The 27,109-nt window shown below is 54.9% G+C and overlaps 5 protein-coding genes and 1 long non-coding RNA gene across 6 annotated transcripts in view; 5 read left to right on the top strand and 1 right to left on the bottom strand.

The window, feature by feature from the left end:
• Positions 1 to 1,233: 1,233 nt before the first annotated feature.
• On the top strand, positions 1,234 to 4,406 carry HOXA9 (homeobox A9). Its single transcript, XM_010388310.2, has 2 exons — positions 1,234 to 2,004; positions 3,026 to 4,406. The coding sequence occupies exons 1-2, from the start codon at positions 1,425 to 1,427 to the stop codon at positions 3,262 to 3,264; spliced, it is 819 nt and encodes a 272-aa protein (XP_010386612.1). The 5' UTR covers positions 1,234 to 1,424; the 3' UTR covers positions 3,265 to 4,406.
• Positions 4,407 to 9,531: 5,125 nt separating this feature from the next.
• On the top strand, positions 9,532 to 13,084 carry HOXA7 (homeobox A7). Its single transcript, XM_010388305.2, has 3 exons — positions 9,532 to 9,702; positions 10,046 to 10,633; positions 11,565 to 13,084. The coding sequence occupies exons 2-3, from the start codon at positions 10,255 to 10,257 to the stop codon at positions 11,876 to 11,878; spliced, it is 693 nt and encodes a 230-aa protein (XP_010386607.1). The 5' UTR covers positions 9,532 to 9,702; positions 10,046 to 10,254; the 3' UTR covers positions 11,879 to 13,084.
• LOC104681874 lies at positions 10,865 to 19,670 on the bottom strand. The gene is made up of 3 exons (XR_750623.2): positions 19,425 to 19,670; positions 15,103 to 15,209; positions 10,865 to 14,505 (listed from the first exon to the last, which is right to left on the bottom strand). It is a non-coding gene; the product is annotated as an uncharacterized LOC104681874 (long non-coding RNA).
• Positions 19,038 to 22,488, top strand: HOXA6 (homeobox A6). Its single transcript, XM_010388307.2, has 2 exons — positions 19,038 to 19,529; positions 20,873 to 22,488. Exons 1-2 carry the CDS (start codon positions 19,088 to 19,090, stop codon positions 21,130 to 21,132), a joined length of 702 nt encoding a protein of 233 aa, XP_010386609.1. The 5' UTR covers positions 19,038 to 19,087; the 3' UTR covers positions 21,133 to 22,488.
• Positions 22,489 to 22,592: 104 nt separating this feature from the next.
• Positions 22,593 to 25,717, top strand: HOXA5 (homeobox A5). The gene is made up of 2 exons (XM_010388308.2): positions 22,593 to 23,724; positions 24,692 to 25,717. Exons 1-2 carry the CDS (start codon positions 22,830 to 22,832, stop codon positions 24,940 to 24,942), a joined length of 1,146 nt encoding a protein of 381 aa, XP_010386610.2. The 5' UTR covers positions 22,593 to 22,829; the 3' UTR covers positions 24,943 to 25,717.
• Positions 25,718 to 26,581: 864 nt separating this feature from the next.
• HOXA3 (homeobox A3) overlaps positions 26,582 to 27,109 on the top strand; it is a 34,025-nt gene continuing 33,497 nt past the window's right edge. The window contains exon 1 of the mRNA XM_030932413.1: positions 26,582 to 26,683. The gene's annotated coding sequence lies outside the window, so the exon portion shown is untranslated. The remainder of the gene's footprint in view (positions 26,684 to 27,109) is intronic.

Raw genomic sequence — 27,109 nt, 5'->3', positions numbered from 1 at the left:
TGGTTGCCTCTCTTTGGGCCTTGTACCTCTCCGCCGAGTCGCCGGGTCCGTAGGTAACCAAGGCGAGGCCCGGAGTAGTAGCTGGAAAGAGAGGAAGGAGCCCTGAAAGGCTCACACGGCCCCGGGACAGGCCACATCGGTGCGGGCCTCCCAGCCGCCGGAGCCGCGGGGTCTCAGGCGAGGCTGCCTTTTCCCAAGCCGGACTCTCCTTCCATTGATGCCACTTGAAGTATTTTTTTTTCCCAGGTGGGATTCAGGGAGCTCAACTAGGCTTGCAGCGCTCAGGGTTAGAGCCTCTGAGGCTGGAACACAGGGCTGGGTCGCCAGCCGCCTGCGCCTGGGAATCCTGATTTCCAGCTGATGAGAAGGGTGGGCTGGGCGCGCGTTTGCGTGGGGTCGACGGCCGGGGGCCGAGCGCCCCACACAACCAACCAGGCCCTCAAACGCTTCGCCCTGGGGGCGACTGGCCGCTCCCTCCTGGCCAGCTCCTCAGTGGGGTCCTGGCAGCAAAGGTGAATTTAAGGACTGCTCGTGCGCCCCTCGCTCCAGGCGGGTAGCTGTGGGGACTTACACCCGCGGTACTCCCTGAGCGACCAGTCCCTGCCTGGAGTGCCCTGGTAGGGCCGGCGGCTGCTCCGTTTGGGACGGATCCTGCGTTGAATTTGACTTTTCGCAGGCGGCCAGGGGTAAACTCCTCGCCTCTCCCGGGGACCGCAGGGATTATTTACAGGGAGCTCGCCAACCAAACACAACAGTCTAACCTTTCCAAGTCCTCGTAAATTTTTACTGCTGGGAGCCAGGGCGAGGCAAACGAATCTGTTGGTCGTTCCAGACTTCCCGCCAGCCTGTGTGGCTTCTGAAACAATAACTCCTTATGAAATATCATAAATATAGATTTAAATACAGTAGAGCGAGAATGCGATTTGGCTGCTTTTTTATGGCTTCAATTATTGTCTAATTTTATGTGAGGGGCTCCGCTGGCCGCACTGGCACGCGGGACCCGCGCCTCCCTGATGGCGTGATTAATTGTGATATAAAATAGTCCGCTTAAGAAGTGTGTGTATGGAGCGGGGGGAGCGGGGGAGTACAGAGGCAAGGCTAGATTTGATCTTTTAATCTTCGTTGGCCACAATTAAAACAAACCCGATCGTAGAGCGGCACGATCCCTTTACATAAAAACATATGGCTTTTGCTATAAAAATTATGACTGCAAAACACTGGGCCATTAATAGCGTGCGGAGTGATTTACGCGTTATTGTTCTGCTGGGCGGGCACGTGACGCGCACGGCCAATGGGGGCGCAGGCGCCGGCAACTTATTAGGTGACTGTACTTCCCCCCCTGGTGCCACCAAGTTGTTACATGAAATCTGCAGTTTCATAATTTCCGTGGGTCGGGCCGGGCCGGCCAGGCGCTGGGCACGGCGATGGCCACCACTGGGGCCCTGGGCAACTACTACGTGGACTCTTTCCTGCTGGGCGCCGACGCCGCCGATGAGCTGAGCGCTGGCCGCTATGCGCCGGGGACCCTGGGCCAGCCCCCCCGGCAGGCGGCGACGCTGGCTGAGCACCCTGACTTCAGCCCGTGCAGCTTCCAGTCCAAGGCAGCAGTGTTCGGCGCCTCGTGGAACCCGGTGCACGCGGCGGGCGCCAACGCTGTACCCGCTGCGGTGTACCACCACCATCACCACCACCCCTACGTGCACCCCCAGGCGCCCGTGGCGGCGGCGGCGCCGGACGGCAGGTATATGCGCTCCTGGCTGGAGCCCACGCCCGGTGCGCTATCCTTCGCGGGCTTGCCCTCCAGCCGGCCTTATGGCATTAAACCTGAACCACTGTCGGCCAGAAGGGGTGACTGTCCCACGCTTGACACTCACACTTTGTCCCTGACTGACTATGCTTGTGGTTCTCCTCCAGTTGATAGAGAAAAACAACCCAGCGAAGGCGCCTTCTCCGAAAACAATGCTGAGAATGAGAGCGGCGGAGACAAGCCCCCCATCGATCCCAGTAAGTGTCTCCTCCCTTCAAATCAGCCGCCACCGCCGCCTCCATGCCGGCCTCCCGGATCTGCTGGCCCGCCAGCTTTCTCTCGAGCCTGTCTTCGTCTTCGCTAGGAGCCTCTGGAGTTGGGGCCAGGAGCCAGAAGTTGGTGTTTGGAACGCCTCAGATGGGGCCCCAAGTCCGGAGAGCCGTGAAGAGCGGCCCGCAGGGCTACAGGAGAGGAGCCTGCTGCTGCAGCGACAGGGGGCGGGGCGGGCACTTCGGGCCGAGCCAAGACTGGCGGCCCCTCTCTTTGGCTGCCCGGGCCCAGAACCGAGATACTTTGGGCCGTTCTTCGAAAGAAATGCAGCCCAGAGAGCCTTCTATGCAACTAGATTGTCCGTGAGCGGCGGCAGCCAGGGCAGCCGGAGCCGGGACGCTGGGGGAGACGGCCGATTTCCTTCCACTTCTTGCCTTCGGCCAGTGGCGGCGTAAATCCTGCCAAGATAAGGCGCGAGCGACCCGGGCCACAAGGGTCCCCATGCCAGATTATTCAAATAAGCCACAGACTTGATCAACGGCCTTGGGGCGCCCTGACGGCATGCCCAGCTCCGAAGGCCTTCCAGGAAGGTCAAATAAGGAGTGGGGGGTGGGAGCGTAGAGAGAAAGGTTGGGAAGGAAAGACGAGTCAGTGAACGGGACAGAGGAATCCTAATCTTGCTACAGGACACAAGGCAGCATGCTTTCCGTCTGCCTGGCAAGGAGATCTGTTTCCAAATTTCATTCTATACAGCGTTCCGGGAGTGGGAGGAAGGAGAAAGGAGGGTCTGGGAGGGGAGGGGGAGCTGAAGTTTTACTGCGTGCAATCGTAAGTGACCGTCTGTGCGTCTGTTTGCCAGGGTTCCATTGTGTCCGAGGCCTGACTGCCTTTCCTAACCAATTCAGCAGAGCTCTGCACTTTGGCCAGAGACCCCACCCAGGAGGTTCCTTTGCCCCCAGCAGGGTGTGCGTCTCCTCCTCCTAAACCCAGTGTTTCTCTTCTCCACAGATAACCCAGCGGCCAACTGGCTTCATGCGCGCTCCACTCGGAAAAAGCGCTGCCCCTATACAAAACACCAGACCCTGGAACTGGAGAAAGAGTTTCTGTTCAACATGTACCTCACCAGGGACCGCAGGTACGAGGTGGCCCGACTGCTCAACCTCACCGAGAGGCAGGTCAAGATCTGGTTCCAGAACCGCAGGATGAAAATGAAGAAAATCAACAAAGACCGAGCAAAAGACGAGTGATGCCATTTGGGTTTATTTAGAAAAAAGGGTGAGCTAGAGAGAAAGAGAACTGCCCGTTCCCCTTCCGCCTTCTTCCTTCTCTCACCGCCACCCTAGCCTCCACCATCCCCGCACAAAGCGGCTCTAAACCTCAGGCCACATCTCCCCCAAGGCAAACCCTGTTCAGGCTGGCTCATAGGCCTGCCGCTTTGATGGAGGAGGTATTGTAAGCTTTCCATTTTCCATAAGAAAAAAAAGGGGGGGGGGGCATTAGTGCTGATAGATGTGTGTGCTACCTTGTATATATTTTTAAAAATCTACCTGTTCCTGACTTAAAAGGAAAGGAAAGAAACTACCTTTTTATAATGCACAACTGTTGATGGTAGGCTGTATAGTTTTTAGTCTGTGTAGTTAATTTAATTTGCTGTTTGTGTGGCAGATTGCTCTGCCAAGATACTTGAACACTGTGTTTTATTGTGGTAATTATGTTTTGTGACTCAAACTTCTGTGTACTGGGTGATGCACCCGTTGTGATTGTGGAAGATAGAATTCAATTTGAACTCAGGTTGTTTATGAGGGGAAAAAACAGTTGCATAGAGTATAGCTCTGTAGTGGAATATGTCTTCTGTAACCTATGATTGTAAACTAGCTGTAAGGATTTCCCAGTGAAATAAAAAAGATTTTTTTTTAAAGTGTTCTCGGGGATGCATAGATTCATCGTTTTTTCCACATTAAAAATGCGGGCATTTTCGTCTTTCCATGATCTGTAGTCTTGTCTTGTCTATTGTATATATAATCTATATAATTAAAGAAAATATGCATAATCAGACAAGCTTGAATATTGTTTTTGCACCAGACAAACAGTGAGGAAATTCGGAGCTATACATATGTGCAGAAGGTTACTACCTAGGGTTTGTGCTTAATTTTAATCAGAGGAAATGGATGCTGATTGTAACGGAGTTAATTTTGTTGATAATAAATTATACACTATGAAACCGCCACTGGGCTACTGTAGATTTGTATCCTTGATGAATCTGGGGTTTCCATCAGACTGAACCTACACTGTATATTTTGCAATAGTTACCTCAAGGCCTACTGACCAAATTGTTGTGTTGAGATGATATTTAACTTTTTGCCAAATAAAATATATTGATTCTTTTCTATTTTTTGCGGGTCTGCTCTTTGCACCTTCTTCTCTGGGCAGGGGAGCCTGTGTAGAGTCTCTGGGTAGGGGCGGGCTGGGATGGGGAGAAAGAGCCCCAATTTTGCCTCTGGCTGGCTTTCAGGAGCGGGACCTGCCACAACCAGTCCGCCGAGCTAAGCTCTCCCAAACAGGCCAGCTGCCTGGCGACGGAACCAGGCTCCCGGCCTTGTGTCTATGTGCGGGACGGCCGAGAAGCCCCTGAGAAGCTGGGCTGGGCTGGCCAGTAGCGGTGGAAAAACGACAATTTCACCTTGGTGCCCCCGAGAAAATTTCCAAACCTGGGTCTTCGTTAGTTTGGTGGGGAAAAGGGGGAGAAGGTGGCAGGATAGAGCTGGGGACCGCCTTCTAAGCAGGCTCTGAAGAGGGAAATAGGAGCCCCACCGGCCCAACGCGGCCATGCAGGCAAACATTTTGGGAGCTTGCAAAGGAACAAAGCCCTGCATCCTCGTACCGCTCGCCGACCTCCCCCGCGGCGTTCTGCCAGCCTGGCCCGAGAGAATTTGGGTCCTGCACTGCAAGCCCCTCCCAAGCACAAGTCCTAACAGAGGCAGGGCTGAGGCAACTGACTAGCCCCGAAGCGCCATAAAAGAAAATGAGGGCTGTTACCGTTTATGGGGTGTAAAGGACTGCGGGGGAACGGCCACAACTTCGGAGGCCTGAGCGCTTTCCAGATGTGGCCGGAGGGTTCGGCCTCGCTTCCACCCCCTTGCTTCTCTCGCCCTTCCCCCTCCCCCACTCCACGACTTCTGCAAAGTTGGATGTATTCTAAGTTTAAAAGGGGAACCAGGGCGCGGGTGGATGAGGCGTCTCCTTACCCCCACCCCCACCCCGCCGCCAGGCTGGGACGCCCTCTGTTGTTGTAGACAGAAGGAACTTCAAAGAATAGGCAGTAAGAGTGTGCCATAAAGGCCGGGTCTGCGAACTGTCTGGAATTCGTCCCTTAATGAGTTTACAACTGTCCAGCCCTAATTAGGATATTCCACCAAAGCCCTTTCATTTGTTCATTTGTTCTGTCTGCCGCCGAAAAAGCGACTGCGGAAACAGCTCTTTTATTGGCATTGCCTCCTCTGCAGTAGATTCCGGGCTCCACGCAGACTCCCCAGGACCTAGGCCCTCGCCCCTCCTCTGGGAATGGAGTGCAGTGGGCTAGCCGGGGGCTCCCAAAACTCAGGCCGGCCGAGGTAGCTGAGGCTGCAGTGCCGAACGATGGCCAGCAGATGGCAGTGTGGCTCCATGCAAGAGGCTTCCTCGCCGCCATCTCCCGCCTCCGCAGCCCTGGGGAAGTTCCTAAGATGTCGACTTGACACGAGCCTTTCTGGAATGGGAGCCCCAGATTTTAGTGAACAGCCGCCCTATATTTTCGGTGCTCCTCACGCCTGGCTAGAAGCCTCGCTGGGAAACAAGGAATCGGCGGGGGCTTGCCCGACCCTCACCGCTTGCGCCTCCCTGTGACCCTATCCTGAGGGCCCAGCGAGCCGGGCTGCAGCTGTCCGGGCAGCCGCGGGGCAGCAGCTCCAGGCGCCGGCGCGGCTCCAGGGTCACCGTCCTCAGCTGAGACAGGCCTGACACAACCAGGCTCCATGGAGCCGCGGCTGACTGTTGGACACTGGAGGAGCGCCTGCAGCCCCCGGACCTGATGACCGCCCAGAGGGTGTGGACAGTGCGTGCCGAGGGCGCACACCGTGGCCCCGGGTCCCGCGGCCGCCCAGGAGGCCCTCGAAACCTGCGACCTGGGTCAGAGCCCGGCGAGTCAGAACCCAAGACAGAGCCAGGACCCCGGGACTCGGCTGGCTTGAATCGAGACAATAAAATTAGGCGGTGAACATTGGGCGTAAAGGCAATCTCGGTGTCTGTCCACTGTAGGTCTAGGGGACGGGCCGAATTGAATGGGAAGAGAATCCCGGGGGACAAACCAAGGACTGCTTTATTTTTTTTTAATGTGATGTTTAATATAACAATCACACCGTAGCACAAAAAGTGTCGCACACGGTGTGGAAGCCGCCCGGGCTGTCTCTAGCCGCGGCATGTCCTCCGCTGTAGAGGAACCGAGGCTGCTCACCCATCAGGAGGCCAGAAGGGAGGGGACCCCAATCCAGGCCCAGCCTCTCGCGGACCCTAGGCGGGGAACAGGCTGCGGCCTCCTCTCGGGTGCGAGCATCAGCCACGGATGTCGAATGGTTCCAGAGGGAAAACGCAAAAGCAAACAGAGAACCCTTCGAAGCGTCCCAGAGCCCTGTGAACACGCAGCACAGTGCATTTATTTGGGTCGTAATAGTCTCCGCCAAGCCCACAAAATGTTTACGGCCCGCATCTCCGCGCTGTACACGCTGTAAAACTGGGGACTGGATTTTGGCTGATGTCTCTCCCGGGTGTTTGTTCTCTCTCTCCTTTCATACATACACACACACACACAATATCTCTCCTTTCTCTCTCTCCGTCTCTCTCTCATCTCATATATGCGTGTATATATATACACATCGATATTAGAGACACACGCCTTCATTATATTTCCGTATGTAACTTCACAACATCTGATTGTAAGAAGGGTTTTATAGCTTCCCCGGGAGTCAACCGTGGCTTTGTATTCAAGCCGCAGATAGCTCAATTTCTTTAACTACAAATAAATGGTGAAGTCGCACATCTGTGGATTCAGAGAGAAAGCTCGATTTGTGTAACTACAAATAAATGAAATCACAGATCGGTGGCTACTGCGTCTCTCCACCGATCACGGAGGCCTCAGGTAGGTGCAGGCAGCCCAGGGTCTCCCAGGCCTGGGTGGACTGTCCAAAGGCGCCTTCCTTGCCCTTGGCAGGCTGGTGACTGGGAGTCTGCTTTCCCTCTGGGAAGCCTGGGACTGGTTTCCCCGCAGCGGGCCTTCACCTAGGCAGGACCCCGCGCCAACCCAGTCTCATTTGTACGGGACGGGGACGGGTTTGTCTTTGCGCCCAGGCCAGGGATCACTCACTGACTGGGTGGGGAACAGATGCAGCCCGTGAGAGAGGCAAGGGTGGAAACCTTGAGGAAGCAATTCGCCAGCCACCCACCAAATCTCTGGAAGACGCTATTCCCTGCCTAGAGCTGGCTTTACCTTCATAATTGAATTTATATATTGGTATTTGGTAACAAGAAGCAGGGTGAACACGCTCTGCCAGTAGGTAGGAAGGAAGCTCAGGGACAGCAGTTGAAAATATCTATCTAAAGATAGCTCGGCTGATTAGATACCCGCCTACATGTGCGTGCTTCAGGCTGAGGGTTAGTGAGTATTTCTGTGAAAATTATCTCACATAACCTAGTGCATTTGTGTCTTTTCAGTCAAATAAGTAGAGAACCAATGAATAGAGAACACGCAGTTAAAGAAGCCTTATTGAAAGCCTGATTTTATCCGACCTTTTCGTTTTAAATCAGACCACACAGGGCAGGAGGGGAGAAAGAAGCCTGGAAACGAAAGGGAGGTTTCGGTGTCCGCAGGACTCGGCCCAGTTGGCTGACTTGGGTCCATAAGGGCCGAAGCCTTGCGGGCGGTATCCGGATCCTCCTTGGCCAGGGCAGAGGGGCAGTGTGTCCTGCCAGAACCTCCTGGACGCGCGCCGGGCAAAACCGGGGCAGGGATGAGCCAGTGGCGAGGGCGCCCAGCCCTCCCTTGGCGAAGTGCGTTCCTTCCCGCACTCCCTGAAATCGCTCCCCGCTCGGGCTGTTGGACTGGGCAGGTTCTACTTTAAACACCAGCTCTGTCAGCCCCTCCAGCCGCTTGAGTCTAGACAGACGGCGGCGGCGGCGGGGGCCTTGGTCTTTTCTCTTTGCATCTTGCTCTGTGTCACCCCAGGAACAATTTATTGGTCTAAAGCGGTCTAATTCTGCCTCTTTGATCTCCTAGCCTTCTTGTTTGTTTCATCTTCCTTTAACTTTCTTGGGTTTTTATTTCCTTTCAGAAGGCGATGCGACAGGGATTATTTAGGTTTTTTCTTTTTGTCTTACTCCCTCTATTCTCCATCGGACACCCAGTATCATCTGATCCGCCATAAAGACATCTCCGGATATTGTCCCCCATCCCACATCCCTACCCCTGGACTTCCATGGCCCGGGAGGAGACAGCCCAGGGCCCACCTGCCCCACCAGCCCCCGCCTTCACTCCCAAGCCCGGGTGGTTCACTGCGCAGGGACTGGGGCTCCGTGGCGTCTCAGTCTGAAGCCTCCCTCCACCTTTTGTATTCCTGGGACCCCCTGAGAGGGTGCGGTAAACGGCGGCGGCCTGGACCCTCTGAAAGTGATGGGAAGTGCTTTGTACACAAGGAACTCAACTCTATAATTTACAGGAGAATTTCCGGGGCAATTCCATTGTGAGGTCGGGTTTATGGTGTGTAATCGAGCTGAGCAGTAAAAGGTGGCTGGGCTTCCAGAGCAGCCCGGCAGTTTATGAGGCGTTTAGAGGAAGGGTTCTCCCCACCATCCTCCACCGAGCGGTGGGCCGCAGGGGCTTCAGCTGGTCCAACATGGTGCAGGGGTCGGAGGCCTGGGAAGGCAGGAATTGGAGGCCCGCATGGGAGGGAGTGAGACCACCGTGCGCTCAGCTCCGTGTGAGCTGGTACTTGGATAGGTGAAGCCTCCACAGCTGGGTGGCATTTAGGGGGTGGTCCCCCTATTTGTTTTTGGTGTCTTCAAAAGAAATGGAAGTCCACAGGGGGTTGCAGTCCCTAGACGCCAGAGCCCACTCTCCAAATCGGCTCTAAAGCATGTATTGTTCCCAGGCACCTCGGCCTAGGAGGTGGAGGCCTAAGGGTGGCTGAGGTGAAGGCTACCAGAAACCTTCCACTGTTGGGAGCGTCTGGAAGGGTGCAGGCCTGAGATTTCTCCAAGCTGGGGAAACAGCCCTGGCTCCCCATGCGCCAGAGGGGAACCAGAAGTTGTGGCAAGGACAAAAGAATCTAGCCATTTATCGGACTGCTGGAGCCAGCCAGGTGCCCAGGAGCGAAGGCACAGAGCCTGCAGCACTCCAGCGTCCGGGAGGAGGGAGAGGAACCCCACGTTAATAAATCTGTTGGCAAATGAGTCTCATTAATAGATAAATATTTCACTGTTTCCTTTAGGGCGGATAAACAGTGTGCCTGCGATTAAGGAAAGGAAGCTGAGAGACGTTGACTTTATTCGAACCACATGGTTCCAGCTTGCGGTGGCATTCTCGCTGCAGCTGCAAGCGATGCTGCGCCTTCCCCGTCTGGATCCGAGTCTAAGTCCGGCCTGTCGCCCATTGGACCTGGGTGAGAGAAGACTTGGGCAGAGTCGATCTGCTCATAGCTGAGTCCTGCCCACAAGGCCACCGAGGGGCAGGCTGTTGCGGGGAACAGAGATCCTTCCAGGGGCTGAGCAAGCGGACAGGAGAGGGATGGGGAGGATCCCAAGCTGCGTCCAGGGCTCACTAGCAGGAGTGGGGGGTTTGCGCGAGGCCGGGGCCTCCCGGCGTCTGCAGACCCCAGTGCAGAGGTTGGCGGCCAGCTGGGCGCTCCCGCGGAGCCTCAGGGTCTTTTTCCGCCGGACGCGCCAGGCCCGCAGGGCGCGGGCGGATTCGTTGGCCGCGTATTTGAGCCTCCCCTTCCATTCTAGGCGGCCGCGGGCCCAGCGGAGCGAGACCACCTGTGAGGGCTGCTGAGATTGGCGGAGGCGGTCATGTGGGCGGTCACGTGCTGCGACGAGCTCAGTCCAAAAGAAAATGGGGTTTGGTGTAAATCTGGGGGTGTAATGTTATCATATATCACGCTACCTCGTAAAACCGACACTGAAAGCTGCCGGACAACAAATCACAGGTCAAAATTATGAGTTCTTCGTATTATGTGAACGCGCTTTTTAGCAAATATACGGCGGGGGCTTCTCTGTTCCAAAATGCGGAGCCGACTTCTTGCTCCTTTGCGCCCAACTCACAGAGAAGCGGCTACGGGGCGGGCGCCGGCGCCTTCGCCTCGACCGTTCCGGGCTTATACAATGTCAACAGCCCCCTTTATCAGAGCCCCTTTGCATCCGGCTACGGTCTGGGCGCCGACGCCTACAGCAACCTGCCTTGCGCCTCCTACGACCAAAACATCCCCGGGCTCTGCAGTGACCTCGCCAAAGGCGCCTGCGACAAGGCGGACGAGGGCGTGCTGCACGGCCCAGCCGAGGCCAATTTCCGCATCTACCCCTGGATGCGGTCTTCAGGTAGGCGCAGTCGCTAGGCTGGCCGGGCTGGCGGAGCGGGACCGGGAGCGGGGAGCGCGGCGCTGCTGAGCGCGGAGCCGGGGGCCGGAAGAGCGGAGCCAGGCTGTTGCGGGCTGGCAGCCCCGTGACTCCCGGCGCAGCCTTTCTGGTTTTAATTAGAGCGGAGGCGCCATTGCGTGGAGCCCATAACATTGTATGTAAATGAGGCTCATAAAACTTTTTATGGCCCAATTAATGGGTTCGGTCCTCGTAAATTTATTTAACTCCATTTGCCTTGGAATTTTAATATTAAGTTTGTTTGCTATTCTCTCTTTCTCCCTCTTCTGTCACCCTCCCTCCCTTTCTTCTTCTCTCCCTCCTCCTTTTCCTTGCTGCCTGGCTTTTCTTTCTCAAAACCTGGGAGAGCCAAGCCCTCCAGGGCCTCTCACCCGACCCTGTGCCAGGGGCCATTTCAAGATAGGGGCGAGGGAATGAGGACAGAGGGTCGGGGTGCCCTAGGAAGGTCCTGGGAATTGAGGTCTCAGGCTGCTGGGAAGGGTCGCCCACTTGCCTAGCAAGGTGGGGGAATGGCCGGGCTCATCTTTGAATGGCAAAAGTGCAGCTTTTCCCACTTGCCCACACTCTATATTTACAGTTTTCCTTTGTCAGGGGAAGCAGGACATTGTGGAAGCTTAGCCGGCTGGAAAAGGCGATTGTAAAGTTGGGATTCTGCGCCTTTGCTGATTACAGAGCTGCCTGCGCGTCTGGCACTGCAGTTGGGGTCTTTCCCTAACACCCCCCCCCCCCCCAGCTCAGTTTGGGGCCTGGGGCAGAGGGCATGCTCGCCTGGGACTAGGCCAGGAGGAAGGTGTGGGCTCTGGGACAGCAGCCTAACGAGTGCCCTGTCTACTTGTCTGTCCGTGTGTTCCTGTGTCTGCATGTCTGTTCTCAGGACCTGACAGGAAGCGGGGCCGCCAGACCTACACGCGCTACCAGACACTGGAGCTGGAGAAGGAGTTCCACTTCAACCGCTACCTGACGCGGCGCCGCCGCATTGAAATCGCCCACGCTCTCTGCCTCACCGAGCGCCAGATCAAGATCTGGTTCCAGAACCGCCGCATGAAGTGGAAGAAAGAGCATAAGGACGAAGGTCCGGCTGCCGCCGCAGCTCCCGAGGGCGCCGTGCCCTCTACCGCCGTCACCGCTGCCGCAGACAAGGCTGACGAGGAGGACGATGATGAAGAAGAGGAAGACGAGGAGGAATGAGGGGCTGAGCCGGGGCCCTCGCTGCACCGGACAGTCGGAAAAGCGTCTTTAAGAGACTCACTGGTTTTATTTACAAAAATGGGAAAAATAAAAGAAAATGTAAAAAAAAAAAAAAAAAAAAAAAAAAAAAAGAACAAACAAAACAGTCCCCAACCTGCACTCTACCCGGCCCCCATCACCTACTCCAGCTCCCAACTTTTGTGGACTGAGCGGCCGCAGCGACTGGGTCGCCTTGGATTCCCTCTGCCTCCGAGGACCCCAAAAGACACCCCCAACCCCAGGTCAGCCGGCCCTGCGCTGGCGCGGCCAAAATACTACCTAGCACAGGCCTCTGCTCGAGGCACCCCCAAACTACCTATGTATCCAGCCTAGAGGGCCTCCATTCCCAGGAAGCCCCTATGTATCCCAGCACTGGCAGACACCCAGCACCACCCTTCCAGATCCGCAAGAACGTGAATCTCACTACTACCTACTCCCCTAAAACTACCTATTTTGTGCTGGCTGGCTTGCCTGCTACCTAGTGCCGACTGCTCCCAGGCAAGGCCCCTGCTGCTTACAGCTGGCAGCTTTTGGGGTCCCTGAGGCTGCCCTGAGAATGTGCTGAGGTCCAGGATCAGGGTATTGGCATCTATTTAAATTGAAAAATAATATATTTATTCCAAAAAGCATTCTAAGTGCTGCACCCTAGAATCAATCCCCCCTTCTCTGGCTTGGCACCCAAAGTTCAGGCCCATCAACCCCCACTTCTGGAGGGGAATGTTCCTGAGCTGGCTGCAGATCTCTGGGTTAGCTTCTGCTTAGTAGGACGGTGGAAATGCTCCCAGCTTCGCTGTCCTTTCCTCTGGCTCCTGTATCTTACTGTTCAGCTGTGTTAAATATGTACGCCCTGACGTTTCCTATAATTGCAGATACTGTATATTTGAACAAGATTTTTTTGTTTGATCGTTTCTATAGTCTTGGAGTTCATTTGTAAGGCAGTGTCTTGACTTGGAAAGGATGTGTTAATGGGGTGACTTTGTAGCATGGTATGTTGTCTTGAGCTAACTGTAGTGGGTGGGGAGGTCCAATGCCCTCCGCAATGCCCTTCATCTCCTGTGTTGTCCTGTGTCCCCCTCAGCTCCATCCTGGGGTTCAGGGAAGGCACACTTCCCAGCCCAGCTAACTGTGTTTTATGTAACTGAAAAATAAAGATGCTTGGTGACAAAGAAAAACGTGGACTGCCTTATCCAGAGGAGACTGGGAAAGGGGAGGTGAGCATGGCTGGAGGGAAAGGGGCAGTGGGGAAGCAAAAGTGGGGTGGCTGTCCTGTGATGGTCCAAGTGTTGGAGGCCCATGTATTGGTGTCATGTATATTTTTATGTATTTTTATGTGTGTATTTGTATGAGTATGTGCTTATTTTTCTGTGTTTGTATTTCTGTGTGTGTGTTTTTACCTAATTTCACAATTGTGTATATTTTGGTGTCCATAATTGGGTGCATTTGTTTCTGTGTGTCCATAATTGCATGTCATTCTGTGCCCACAATAGAGTGTATGCCCTTCCCTGTGTGCATAATTGTATATGTGCCTTTATCCGTGTAGAGACGTTTGTCTGGTTTTTGTGTGTGCACTAACATCTTCTAGATCCCTTGAAAATGGAATCTCTGGTAGATAGGTTATATTCTATGAAGCTCCCTAAAAATCTCCATAAATTCCATGAGGAAATTTCAAATCCACCCTTTCCTCTAAGGCTGCGCAGTGGGCTTGGAAAGGGGCATTACCCAGAGGCTGATAACGGATTTCGCATGCGCCCTGAACGCAGCCCCAGGCTAGGAAATGGGATTTAAGGCCCCCACCCCGCCTGCAGGCGAGGCAAGGGCGCCCCAGGGTCCGGCACTGCTGTAGGTGGCGCGGGGAGGGGCTAGGACCGCAGACCCCCCGCTGCACTGCGCAGCCTGGGCAGGAGCTGGGGCATCTGGGTGCAGGGAAGGGGCGAAGGGCGAGGGATTGTGCAGGCAGCTCAGAGCATCCTGAGTTCCGCCTGCAAGACTTCGTCTCCAGTCTCCTGCCTGGGTTGGGTCCGCTTCTTATGGCTCTTTTAGTAAACCCGGGCCCAAAAGGGTCTGTAAAACCTGAGGCCCCAAGTCTGGGCGGCCTCGGTGGTAAGATGGCGCCGGTGTAAGAGCTGCCTCCTCTCAGTGATGGGGAAAGGGTCATAAATCCGTTGTTGTTTATGAAAATTTACAACTTTGCAATACAACTTTATGAGTTGTTCGGCCCTTCCATTGGCCGCTGTCGGTCATGTGGATGAGAACCGTGAACATGAACTTTTTTATAATTTCCCTTGCGAGAATAGAGCCGCATTCTTTTGCTCCGCTCCGTCCTGCCTGCTTCGGAGCTCTGCCTTCCAGCCCGGCTGGGCTGCGCTTTGTCCGGAGATGGCGAGCGAAGGGAAGCCCCGACCAGGCCAGGCCTGGCGGCTCCGGCTGGAGATGGGGCGCGCCCCGTTCCCGGCGCAGCGGCAGCAGCTTTGCAACTCGCAACCTGGCTAATTTCCTGCGTCCTCTGGCACCAGGAAGGAGGACAATTCGTCTCTCGGGCTGCCTAAGCGACAGCTGTCACAGGGGCAGGAGCTTCTGGGAGTCGCCGTCTGAAGGTGAGACATGTGGGGAGGAGATAGGAGCAAAGGTGGTGAGGTGACAGGCGGCGGCGGCAGCGGTGGGAGAGGGCATCCAGGGAGGCTTTAGGAGGGGCACACTCCCCCTTACCATACTCACCCATTCACACTCGCCCCCATCACACACTACAGCACACACATGTCACACACACAGGCACACACGCACGCACACACACCAGTCCCTTTCCCCTCCCTGGCTCGCCTTGGCAATAAGTGCCCGCCTTCCCTCGGCCCTCCGTGGCACAGCGCCCAGGCACAGGGCAGCATCCCTTGGGTCGTCTCTCTTCCCTTCCCCAGTGACCCCGTGAAGCCCAAAAGGAAGTGGCCCGGCACACTGTGTTCCCCGCCAGCCCCTTGGGTTTGGATTTTTATGTTTTCATTCATGGCCCTATTTGGTTTTGTTGGATTCCCCAACAACAGGAAACCGTTTTTGACCTGGGAAGGTGGGAAGAGGTGAGGACAAAGTGCATTAATCCACAGTCATTTTATTAGCATCAGCACAGCACCTTCTATTCCGTGGGAATTGGTTTCAGAGAGAAAGGTGAAAGGGAGAAACAGAGAAAAACTTACTAATTCAGCCAGAGTTCTCCGCTCGTTGACGGCTTCCTTTCGCCCAGTTTTTCGATGAGAGAGGTGTCTGAAGCGCTGGGAGAGGGAATAGGTGCGTGGGTGGAATTCTGTGTTGGAGGAGAGGATGGGGTTAATTGGTGTTACTTGGTGGGAAGTTTCGGTGCAGAGGACATAATGGTGTTAGCGCGGGTGGCAGGGGCCCGCAGTTAAGGTTGAAGGAAGGACGCAAACCGAGTCTGGGCGATAGGGGGACCCCCCAATCCACCTTGGCGCAACGGACTGGCTACCGCACTCCCCACCTCCCGCGAGCCGGGAGAGGACTGTGGAGCTGCCAGGGAGGAAGCGCGGAGCGTGCTGCTGGCGGTGGCTTTGCGTAGCGCGGTGGCTCGAACTGTAGCTCGGCCTAAGTGCGTATCAGACCAGATTTGCCCCGGGAACTCCCCGGACAGCGACAAGAAAGGAGTCCGAGGTTCTTTTTGTTTATTTTTTGTTTGGGTTGTTGTTTCCCCATCTTGAGACAATATCTTGGTATGGATTCGATAAATAGGAAGGGGCTGTGGATGTCTGGAACGTTCGCCCGTGCTCTGGGTGCGTTCGGGGCGGATAAAGCGGCGTATTTGCATCCTAGGGTCGCTGCCTTCCTGCCTGTGCGGCTGCCGCTGGCGGATTATTTATTGCGACCGTGCTGGCGCTCGCTGCTGCCACGCCGTGGCCGTCGCCGGGACCGGCGCCAGCTGCAGCCCGCCTCTTGCAGCCTGGCGCGACTGCTGTACGGGCCCCTCAGAGATTTCCCAGCAAGCAGGGTAGAGGGGGACGAAAGGGGACCTGGGGGCTATCACCCAGGGCCTATTTGGCCGGGAAATCTCCCCGCCTCGGCTACCCCTGACCGCAGCTGGACGCCGGTATAGACTCGGGTCCTCCCCCCACCCCCACTCCAGCACCATGGAGACTGGTTGCACAGGCCGCCTGGCACGACATGGCTACTTCTGCCCAAACTGCACGTCCCAAGGCGTCCTGGGGGTGCACGCTGGTTCAGGGAACACTCTGACTTTGCGATTCTGAAATCGGAGAGACTACCTGTAGTCCTGAGGCTTGTAGGCCTGGCTGCTCTGAGGAGGATGGGCTATGGCAAAGAAGGACGGCTTTGGCTCCAGGGGAGGGCCTGTGAAGGGCAGAGGCCGCACCTGTGTGCTTTGGGCTCTGGCCTGGGCTAGCGAGCTGGCTGGACTGAGGTGGCCTTCAAGGTACCACACCTACATACTCCAGGCTGGCGAAGGTGGAGCTGTTCAATGGGCAGCCCAGGGCAAGGGCAGACGGTGGGGCCCAGCTCGCCATCCTGCCCCCCTTGGAGAGAAACTGTAAGGTAAGTCGCTTTCTGCGTGGCTTTGGCAGGGAAGAGAGAGAGCCCTGGGGTGGCCATTCTCACCATCGCAGGAGAGGCTCTCTGGAGGGTCTGGGCTGCCTATTCTTGCCGGAATGGTCCTCTCTCTGAGAGAGAGAGAGGTGTGTGTGTGTGTGTGTGTGTGTGTGTGTGTGTGTGTGTGTGTGTGTGTGTATCTGGTTGGAGAAATGAATTGGTCAGCTGCCAACATGATATGCACTAGCCTTGGCTAACATGTAAAGATTCCAATGTAATATATATTTTTCCATCTTAGGGCCTATAGAAGCTAGAAATAAAATGTTTTCTGGCTCTTAGCTGAGAAATCAAATTCTCTTGTCATCTGGAACAATAATTAGATCGAGAATCCTGGTCAAGGCATGACAAATAATAATAACAACAGTAAATTGACACCAACCCCACCACTGTGTGGGACATAGAGGAATGAAAAGGAAATTATAAATGTAAACATTGATTGACATCTCCAAACGGTTGTTTTCATCTTAAACAATAACTTGCTTAAAATCACCGTTGTCTGATAATTTTAAGAAAAAAACCCCACAAACATTATTTTCTTCAAACAGCTATTTTTAAAAGTCCCTTTTAATTTTTTGACTCCAGTTTTCATTTTCACCTATTGAATTCTTTCCCTGAAGTAATGTGTGGGAAATGCCCAATTCTATCCTCTCATTCAAGGCCCTGCTTTATATGCAAAGTAAACCCTTTCCAGGACAGATTGACTGGGGAACAGGCATCCAGCTTCCAGGGGTAGCCCCCATTGCCGGGCTAGTAGCCACCTTCCAGGAGTGCCTCTTGGGCTCTTTGGAGGTCGACCTTAGGCCAGTCCTTTCCCAATTTTTTCCCTTTGGGGGAGAAGAGCTCAGGAAAAAAATTGAAAAAGCAAGGAAGAGACTAAGTCATTACTAGATTCCTACTGGAACACTGCCAATTGCCACCTCCCCACTAAGTCCGGAACCGGTGAGCCTGCATTGGCTAGGGTTTTACAGATCTGTAAACAGTCTCCAGAAATCCATCCAAATCACGTAAATAGTCTTTCTTCAACCTCCACAGAATTGAGGATTTTAAAGCTAATTCAAGGGGTTTTACAAGCCTAACAAACACAGTTGTAAAAATGCCATTGGGCTGCTATCACATTTTACAAAACGAGATTGATCCATGTGTTGTAAAAGTCAACTATCTCGAAGGCACACCTCTTAGGCAAGAGTGAGCAGCCCAGGACAGTCTTTTAATGTCCTGTCTGGGGACCGCCAGGCCTGGAACAGCAATGAAAGCAGTTCAGGATTTCTGGAGCCGGTGAGACAACTATTCCCGGTTCCGGAGAGACTGAGGGGCGGCAGCCCTCCGTGCGATCCCAGGAAGGGCAGTAAAGAGGGCGGCCCCAGGACAGTGTCGGTTGTCGGGCGCCCCGGAAACAGAGCCCATCAATTATCCCGCGGCGTTGGGCCCCGCAGAGCTGCCCTCTGTGCCCAGCTTGGCCAGGGCCCCTGCGTCTTCTGTGCCTCTGGAATGTGGACAGAAAGATTCCACATCTGGATTTTTATCCGCCTCAGCTCTGAGCGGTTCTCGCAGCAGATGCCGAGTCCCCAGGCGCTGGGCAGGGGAGCAGGTCCCTCGGCTGGCTTAGGAGCCCAGTCTGACGGCCACTGCTCTGTCGGTCCTTTCTTGTTAAAACCAGTGGTTTCTGGCCTCTTAATTCCCTGGGTTCAAAGGTGGGACGGGGACGCCCAGCTGGAAGGGGTGCTTTAAGACCAGGTAGGCGCGGGTCATTGAGCCCCTTGGGACTCAAACAGGATGTGTATGTGGGAGGAGGGAATGGGTGGGAAGAACCTACGTTTGGCTGAGTCCTGGTCAGCTCGAGGTGATCCTTCAGCTCTGGGCTGCAAGGCCCAGGCCCCTGGTGTGAGTGGAGAAGGAGAGAATAAGGGAGTTCACCGATTGCTAAGGTGCACGAGTGAAGAGCATAGAGTGAAGGCCTGGTTTCTCATGGCCCTTGCTCCAGCTCAAGAACTCGCACCCACGAATAGGGGAGCGCTAGGGGAGGGGCAATTCGGGGCCGTGCCTGGAGTGCAGGCCGGCAGGGAGCAAAGCCACCTTTGTCACCGCCCCTCCTGGCGCAGGACCTTCAGGTTTCCTGTTTGGAGGAGGAGGGGCGGGGAACCCGCAAAATTCAATAAAGCAAAAAGGGGAGGAGGAAGGAGGGGGGCCTGGCGGGGCCTTTGCGGCGGCCGGAGCGTTAGTGTCCCTACTCTGGCCTGATCGGCTCGCCCCTGAACGGGCCGTGCCCGCCGCTGGCGTTCAGGAAGAGAGCCGGGCCGGCTGGCTGTGCGCGCCCATTAATCTGCCGGGCGGACGGCGGGCGGGCGAGCTGGGGGCTGTTTGTAACTTTGCTGCCTCGGTCGCCGCGGTCCCTGGGGAGCGGGCTCCGGCGCTTGCTCCCATTGGCCGCCGCGGCGTCAGCTGGTGCGATTTGCTGCTGTCGCTTTTGGCGTTCGGCCATCCAGAAACAAACCAGTTCGATGACTACTAATAGTTATAGCCAGATGTACTAATACACAACAAATCACAGTCCTGCAGAGGGGCGCGCAAATGAGTTCCTATTTTGTGAATCCCACTTTCCCCGGGAGCCTGCCCAGCGGCCAGGACTCCTTCTTGGGCCAGCTGCCCCTCTACCAGGCCGGCTATGACGCGCTGAGGCCCTTCCCGGCCTCGTACGGGGCGTCGAGTCTCCCGGACAAGACGTACACCTCACCTTGTTTCTACCAACAGTCCAACTCTGTCCTGGCCTGCAACCGGGCTTCCTACGAGTACGGGGCCTCGTGTTTCTATTCTGATAAGGACCTCAGTGGCGCCTCGCCCTCGGGCAGTGGCAAGCAGAGGGGCCCCGGGGACTACCTGCACTTTTCTCCCGAGCAGCAGTACAAACCCGACAGCAGCAGCGGGCAGGGCAAAGCACTCCATGACGAAGGCGCCGACCGGAAGTACACGAGTCCCGTTTACCCTTGGATGCAGCGGATGAACTCCTGCGCGGGTAAGGCATATCCCAAGACAGTGGAGGGAGAGGGGAAAGGAGGCAGGAAAAGAAAGAAAGAAGGAGGAAACAGAGTAGAAAGAGGAATAGAGAGAAAGGAGGAAAGAACTAGCAAAGTTTCTTTGGCTTTTTAAAAGAGAAGAAAAAATCAGTTCCCAATGGGACAATCAGGCCATGGCAGAGGAAGGGCAGGGCCCCAGTGTCCATGTAAGGTGACGCTTTAGGGGAGGATGGGGGCACTGAGACATATATGAGACCTGTGACAGCCTGAAGAGAGAGAGAGGCTGATGGGGACCCATGCGCCCTGGGTACCCTGCTCAGCTTCCCAAGCCAGAGGGCCTTTTGCACTGATCACTTATAAATACCCTTTGCTTCCCAACCCCCTCTCCTTTCTGCCCTTCAGAAACCCGTACAGAGGGAGGTGGCCATTTGGCCTCTTCCAGTGTCTCCCCAAAGCCTTGGAGGGCCACAGCCCCAGACTCAGGATTTTTTCTCTCTCTCCTCCCTCACCTCCTCCCCCTTCCACTCAACTGCTCACTCTTAGCCAACTTCTGCCTTCTTCTGAGCCCATGCTTGAGTTCATACACCTGTCTTGGAGGGATCCCCACCACCCTTGGGGATCTTTGGCACAGATCAGACAGCCCAACACAATCCTACATTGCTAGAAATCCTAGACTAACTATAGCTCCATCTCTTAGCCTCTGGTTTCCAAAGACTCCACAGGGAATCCCAAAGACTCCTAGGAATTCCCTAGAACAGAGCCTAATGCGGATTGTTAAAATTATAATGTTTTGCATTAAAATCCACTTTATCCTTGGGGGAGTTCTGCATTTCTCAGAAGGGTCATATAATATGGGAGAATGTGTAAAGATTCAAGAGGGCTGACCATTTTTAACTCTTCAAAAAATGTGTTGAGTTCTGACATGGCTAGTCACAGTAGCATCCTCAGAGAGACCACTATGAATTCAGAGTGTGTACACTACTTATATGGTTCCACACCTCCCCCACGCCCCCCCCCCCACACCCTGCATCCCCACAAAAACACGACCTGGGCGTCCCAAATTAAGAATGCCCATTCTGTTATTTTGATTGTAATGGTTTTCCTACGAGGCAGATTTTTCAAAAACAATAATGTCCACCCCAAGTCTTTATAGGTGGAAAACATCTCGCTTGGTATGAAATAATCTCCCATTCAGTATGCTTTGGGCCCCAGACATAGTGGGAGAGGCTGGAGTGGAGGCGGGGTGGTTTTCAGTTCATATGCCCCTTGTGGAAGTCACTGGGCTGAGTGGGTCAACCATCCAGGTCCTGGCTTACCGGCGCCCGGCTGTTTCTGCTCGCAGGTGCTGTGTACGGGAGCCATGGGCGCCGAGGCCGCCAGACCTACACGCGCTACCAGACACTGGAGCTGGAGAAGGAGTTCCACTTCAACCGCTACCTGACACGGCGCCGCCGCATCGAGATCGCCAACGCGCTCTGCCTCACCGAGCGCCAGATCAAGATCTGGTTCCAGAACCGCCGCATGAAGTGGAAAAAGGAAAACAAGCTCATCAATTCCACGCAGCCCAGCGGGGAGGACTCAGAGGCAAAGGCGGGCGAGTAGACGCCTGGGCAGGGATCAGGCCAGCGCTGCAACCTCCTTCGGCTTTGCCCCCTTGCCCTCGCCTGCTCCCCAACTTTTCTCCCCGCCTGCTCTCATCCGGGGGCTTCCGCAGCTTCAGGGGAGCCCGGAGCTTTGCAAGCGTCTGTGCATTTATTTCTTAAGAAACAAAACAAAACAAAACCTCACACACAGCCAATACCAGCGGTGGAGCGGGGCGCATTGCATACACCCAGTCCCACTCCACAAGGCTGCCCAAACCGGCTCCCGAGTTCTGAGGTGCGCCCTGAATGCGTCCGGGGCTCCTGTGCTAGTGCCTCTGAGCTCCCCGACCTCGGGACGTGGGGCTGCTAGGGAGGAAAGACCCCTGGGCCGAGCCCCGTTTCGCGTCTGGGAGTCTCTGCCTAGGTCCCTCGCCAGTAAGTCCCGAAGGGCATCATCAAATTATCTCTGGCCAGTGGAAAGAGGGGGTCTAAGTGCTGGAGCCCGGCCTTGTCGCGGCCTCCCAAGCCGCCTCCCAGAACAGGAAGCTCGAGGAACAAAGGGGGCCCCAACAGAGCCCAGTCTCGGTCCCGCGTGTGCAACCGTCAGTGGAAAAGAAGCAGCCTTAGCCGAGGCAAGCTAACCTGGGTGCGGGTGGAACATTACATCCCGGGGAGCCCCTGGGATGCCTCAGGCCCCCGGCTCCGGATTCCCGCTCCCTGCCTCCGATAGCGCCCGCGTCGCCGCCACAGCAGCGTTCAGGACCCAACGAGGGGCCCAGGGCCATGGAAGTCGCCAGAGTCCTGGCTTCCAGACGTGCCAGGGGCGCCTGCAACGCCGGGCCTCCAGCGGGGAGACTCCACTTGCCTCTCAGCTATATTTGTGATTTACTTGAATCTTTCGGAGCCGTGGAAAATAACTACAGAGATACTACGCACTGCCAAGAAATGCTTCCATTATCACCCTCGTTTTACTCCTGGAGGTCTAAGCAAGACCCCAGTAACCCGCCCCACGGATCCCCAGACCCCAAGCAGCCTCTGCGGCTGCAGGGAGCCTGGGCCCACTCGCTGGGTTCGAGGAGAACCCTCCAACTTGGGGCCTGGCTGGCTCGAGGAACCGGACCCTGTGATGAAGATTTTCCAGGCTGGATACGTTAGCAAATCAAATAGCAAACTAATGACACGAAAACCATATTCACACGAAAGAAAAATCGACTACGGTTATAAAAGTGTATGGAATTTGACCTCGCCTTGCAGAAGCACTACACAAAAGCTATCTTTAATAGACGCCTGTCATTTAAGAGCGGCAGGGACACTGTCCCTCATGCGCTCGCTAAAACAGAGCCGTAATTGTAGCTGCTGCTGCTGCGGGCAGGATTTATTTATCCAATTGGCTAAATGACTTTCCCCCTTCCCCGAAGGTGGTATCTGTATTTTCAAAATTCAGAGCTGCTGGCAGGACGGGCAGAACCGACCCCAACCTGGACACAAAAATAAGAGGGGCTGCAAAACGGGGGAAATAAAGTTGTTGTAAATAAAATGCAAGTCACCACCTTCCCCCAATCCTCTGCATCCTCGCCGGGCGCGCGATCGGCAGCTGACGGCCTAACAATTGGTACATCCTAATGGAACTGCGAGGGAAATGCAATAATTTTGCCATAATGGGCTGTAACCTCAATTCGACCCCGGCCCTTGCAGCCCCCGGTCGGAAACCGGGCGATGCGCCCTGCCTCCAGCGGGTGGCGCTCGAGTCCGACTGAACGGCGGCAACTGGCGGCGGGCACGCGCCCGAGGCGCGCGCGCCACCCCTCTCGCCTCCACCCAACTCCCCCATTAGTGCACGAGTTTACCTCTAGAGGTCATCAGGCAGGATTTACGACTGGACAACAAAAGCACGTGATTCGAAGTCGTACCCCATATTTGGGTGCCTACGTAGGAGGGAACCAAGTACATGTCCCAGTCATTTCCATAATTCATCATAAATTGTGCAAGGGTGCTATAGACGCACAAACGACCGCGAGCCACAAATCAAGCACACATATCAAAAAACAAATGAGCTCTTATTTTGTAAACTCATTTTGCGGTCGCTATCCAAATGGCCCGGACTACCAGTTGCATAATTATGGAGATCATAGTTCCGTGAGCGAGCAATTCAGGGACTCGGCGAGCATGCACTCCGGCAGGTACGGCTACGGCTACAATGGCATGGATCTCAGCGTCGGCCGCTCGGGCTCCGGCCACTTTGGCTCCGGAGAGCGCGCCCGCAGCTACGCGGCCAGCGCCAGCACTGCGCCCGCCGAGCCCAGGTACAGCCAGCCGGCCACGTCCACGCACTCGCCTCCGCCCGACCCGCTGCCCTGCTCCGCCGTGGCCCCCTCGCCCGGCAGCGACAGCCACCACGGCGGGAAAAACTCCCTGAGCAACTCCAGCGGCGCCTCGGCCAACGCCGGCAGCACCCACATCAGCAGCAGAGAGGGGGTTGGCACGGCGTCCGGAGCCGAGGAGGACGCCCCTGCCAGCAGCGAGCAGGCGAGTGCGCAGAGCGAGCCGAGCCCGGCGCCGCCCGCCCAACCCCAGATCTACCCCTGGATGCGCAAGCTGCACATAAGTCATGGTAAAGCCAGCCTTTTCCTAAATCCACTCGACCGCGGGGACGCGGCTCTTGGTCCCCCTCTTCCCCCTGCCGCCCTCTCCCAGTCTCTCTCCTGGTCTCGTTTCTCCCAGCCCTGCGGAGCCTCTCCTTGCCGTTCTCCCTCCCCTGCCTTCCTCCTTCCTCCTCTTCTTTGCAAGCACCCCGCGCTCACAAATAGTGGGGGAAATAGGCATTCGCTGGGCCAGTTTAGACGTTGAAAGGGGGAGGAAGCAAAAAACCCCTCTGGAACCCTACGCCTTGGAACGCGCTCCCGGGTCAGGCCAGCTGAGCAAGACGCAGAGAGGTAGAGGATGGCAGTAGGAGCCGTGAATCGGGCTTGTCAGGGCGGATAATTTATGAGGAGGGCTACGCTGGGGAAACAGCGTTACTAATTAGAGCCCCCGAAAAGGGGCTTGGGGGGAAGAATCGAGGCGAGAGCCGGCAGGATTCTGAATTTTGGGGGCAGGAGGGAGAGAGAAGGAAAGGGAAGGGAAGAGAAAGAAAGCAGGCGCCCCAACCCTGCAGGCTGGAAACTGGAGGCGGCTCTCGGAGCTGGAACTTTGAGGGAGGGTGACCCGAAGGCCACTTGGACGCTCAGGAAAGGGCCTTGCTTCCTGGGTTTCTGTGCGGTGGGCAGCCTGGGAGGGCTGTGCCTCCCGATCGGGGCGCCCGGGGCTGGGCGCAGAGGGCAGGAGAGGGGCCAGGGAACGCCGGAGTCCTCCGGGACACGGCCCCAGCCTCAGATGGGCAGATTGTTCCCAGGATCCAAATCGTATTGTTTTCTCTCTAGAAAGGAAGAGGGAAGGAAATTCGGGAGGGGTGTGCGGGCTGGTAGGGAGAACTTGTTGAGCTTTTCGCCTGGGTTCCCTGCTCAGGACCCAAGCTTGTCCCCCTGGCGGACTTTGGAAGACAGGAGTTGGTAGCTAAACCGCTGACTTTTCTATTGCAGACAACATAGGCGGCCCGGAAGGCAAAAGGGCCCGGACGGCCTACACGCGCTACCAGACCCTGGAGCTGGAGAAGGAGTTCCACTTCAACCGTTACCTGACACGCCGAAGAAGGATTGAAATAGCACATGCTCTTTGCCTCTCCGAGAGACAAATTAAAATCTGGTTCCAAAACCGGAGAATGAAGTGGAAAAAAGATAATAAGCTGAAAAGCATGAGCATGGCCGCGGCAGGAGGGGCCTTCCGTCCCTGAGTATCTGAGCGTTTAAAGTACTGAGCAGTATTAGCGGATCCCGCGTAGTGTCAGTACTAAGGTGACTTTCTGAAACTCCCTTGTGTTCCTTCTGTGAAGAAGCCCTGTTCTTGTAGCCCTAATTCATCTTTTAATCATGAGCCTGTTTATTGCCATTATAGCGCCTGTATAAGTAGATCTGCTTTCTGTTCATCTCTTTGTCCTGAATGGCTTTGTCTTGAAAAAAAAAAATAGATGTTTTAACTTATTTATATGAAGCAAGCTGTGTTACTTGAAGTAACTATAACAAAAAAAGAGAAAAAAACACACAAAAAGTCCCCTTTCAATCTCGTTTAGTGCCAATGTTGTGTGTTGCACTCAAGTTGTTTAACTGTGCATGTGCGTGGAAGTGTTCTTGTCTCAATAGCTCCAAGCTGTTAAAGATATTTTTATTCAAACTACCTATATTCCTTGTGTAATTAATGCTGTTGTAGAGGTGACTTGATGAGACACAACTTGTTCGACGTGTAGTGACTAGTGACTCTGTGATGAAAACTGTGACTCCAAGCGGTGTGTCCCTGCGTGCCTTTGTAGGACCCTTTGCACGAACTCTGGAAGTGGCTCTTATAAGCGCAGCTTCAGTGATGTATGTTTTTGTGAACAAAGTTACAAATATTGTCCAAGTCTGTCTGTTTTAAGCAAACTGTGATCAGCTTTTTTTTTTTTTTTTTTTTGTATTTGTTTTTAAGGAAAAAATACTGACTGGAACAAAAAATAAACTTTCTATTGTAAGTTCTCCTGGTCTGGTTTGTGCCAAATAGTGAGTGGCTCTGTCTGCTTTTGTCTGTCTGTCCAGTCCTGGAAACCGTTGGGTCTGAGGCTACCTGAGCAGATGACCTGTGCAGGGAGACCTCATACCAAGACTGGCCCATCGCTTCCCTAACTCTGACCCATCACAAAGTTCAGGGCAGAAGGTGGAAAAAGCTGTAGGCGGTTCCAAAGCTCCAGGCCACCCTGCCCATCTCTGAGGAAACCAAGTTAACTTGCTGGGTACAAAAAAAAGAGAGAAAGAGCAAGAAAAAAGGAGAAAAACCCAGGGCTTTATTAGCCACCCTCAGGCCACACAGATCCTGCCTCTTTCCTAAGGCTGTCCTAGGCCTCCACTTGCTGAAGACGCTGCTCTGTCTGGCTGTGGACCCCAAACCCTCTGCCCTTAACCCATCCCAGCACCCCTTCCCCACTCTTCGCCCTGGACCCAGTTGGCTTCTTTTGCTACTATTAATTTGCTACAAATGGAAGGTACTTACCCCATCCTAGCTCGATTGGGAAACTCCTCAGAGCAGCTAAAGCGCAACTAGAGATTTGCACATTTACCGACTGCTTACACTGATGCCGTCTTTCCTTTTAAAAGTTATAAAACAGTAAACTTTATAAGCCCCAGTTCCGGCTATATGACATTTGGGTGCCAAATGAATAGGGTTTTGTCTATGAATTAGATCGTAAAATCATCCATAGCACAGACAGATCGGCTCACTGGCTATAAAACGTCACGTGGGGCCATTAAAGTAAGTTTTATGGTTTTGGGGAGTTGACATCCAACATTATATACCACATAACATATAATCTCACTAACGCTGGACTCCATTTGACTCTTTTGCAGGCTACGTGTGCCGCCTGGCCATTCAAACTGTCAATTTTAGGTCCAGAAGTGTCCAAACCACAAGTTCTCAAAACTCTGAAAAATGGCTCCCTCCGAGTTAAGGTAAGCTCGCTTCCTGAGGGCTTTCAAGTTTATTTGTACTTTGGAAACTCTCTCTCTCTCTCTCTGTCTCTCTCTCTCTCTGGTTCAATAACTGTGAGGCTGCCTCTGAATTCGAAAAGGCAGAGTAAACTTTCCCTCTGCCCGGAAGAGCAGCGCCAGGAACCAGCTCTGCGGAGGCAGCAGGGTGAGCAGCGCCTGTGGCCGCGCCGCATCCCCAGGCCTAACTTTAATTGCTGCACAACCGCGGATGTTAATGACTTCCGTTGCTCCCGCCGGCGTGCAAAAAGATGATTTTTTGTGTGCGAATGAGCCTGTGTGTGGAGACCTGGCAAGGCCGCACCCCCAGTCCCCCGCGCAATTGCTGGGCCGGCCGGGGCCGGCTCCTGGGGGTCGCGGAGCCCTGGGGTGGGGGCTGGGAGACAGTGG

Source organism: Rhinopithecus roxellana, chromosome 6 (assembly GCF_007565055.1).
Source record: "Rhinopithecus roxellana isolate Shanxi Qingling chromosome 6, ASM756505v1, whole genome shotgun sequence".
Taxonomy (NCBI): domain Eukaryota; kingdom Metazoa; phylum Chordata; class Mammalia; order Primates; family Cercopithecidae; genus Rhinopithecus; species Rhinopithecus roxellana.
The sequence above is the reverse complement of the archived record's forward strand: the minus strand, read 5'-3'. Positions and strand labels throughout refer to the sequence as shown.

Coding starts and splice junctions, on each gene's coding strand:
- HOXA6 (XM_010388307.2), top strand. CDS start 19,088: ATGAGTTCCTATTTTGTGAATCCCACTTTCCCCGGGAGCCTGCCCAGC. Junction 19,530..20,872: donor GCGGATGAACTCCTGCGCGG/GTAAGGCATATC, acceptor TTCTGCTCGCAG/GTGCTGTGTACGGGAGCCAT.
- HOXA9 (XM_010388310.2), top strand. CDS start 1,425: ATGGCCACCACTGGGGCCCTGGGCAACTACTACGTGGACTCTTTCCTG. Junction 2,005..3,025: donor CAAGCCCCCCATCGATCCCA/GTAAGTGTCTCC, acceptor TCTTCTCCACAG/ATAACCCAGCGGCCAACTGG.
- HOXA5 (XM_010388308.2), top strand. CDS start 22,830: ATGCGCCCTGCCTCCAGCGGGTGGCGCTCGAGTCCGACTGAACGGCGG. Junction 23,725..24,691: donor CAAGCTGCACATAAGTCATG/GTAAAGCCAGCC, acceptor TTTCTATTGCAG/ACAACATAGGCGGCCCGGAA.
- HOXA7 (XM_010388305.2), top strand. CDS start 10,255: ATGAGTTCTTCGTATTATGTGAACGCGCTTTTTAGCAAATATACGGCG. Junction 10,634..11,564: donor CCCCTGGATGCGGTCTTCAG/GTAGGCGCAGTC, acceptor GTCTGTTCTCAG/GACCTGACAGGAAGCGGGGC.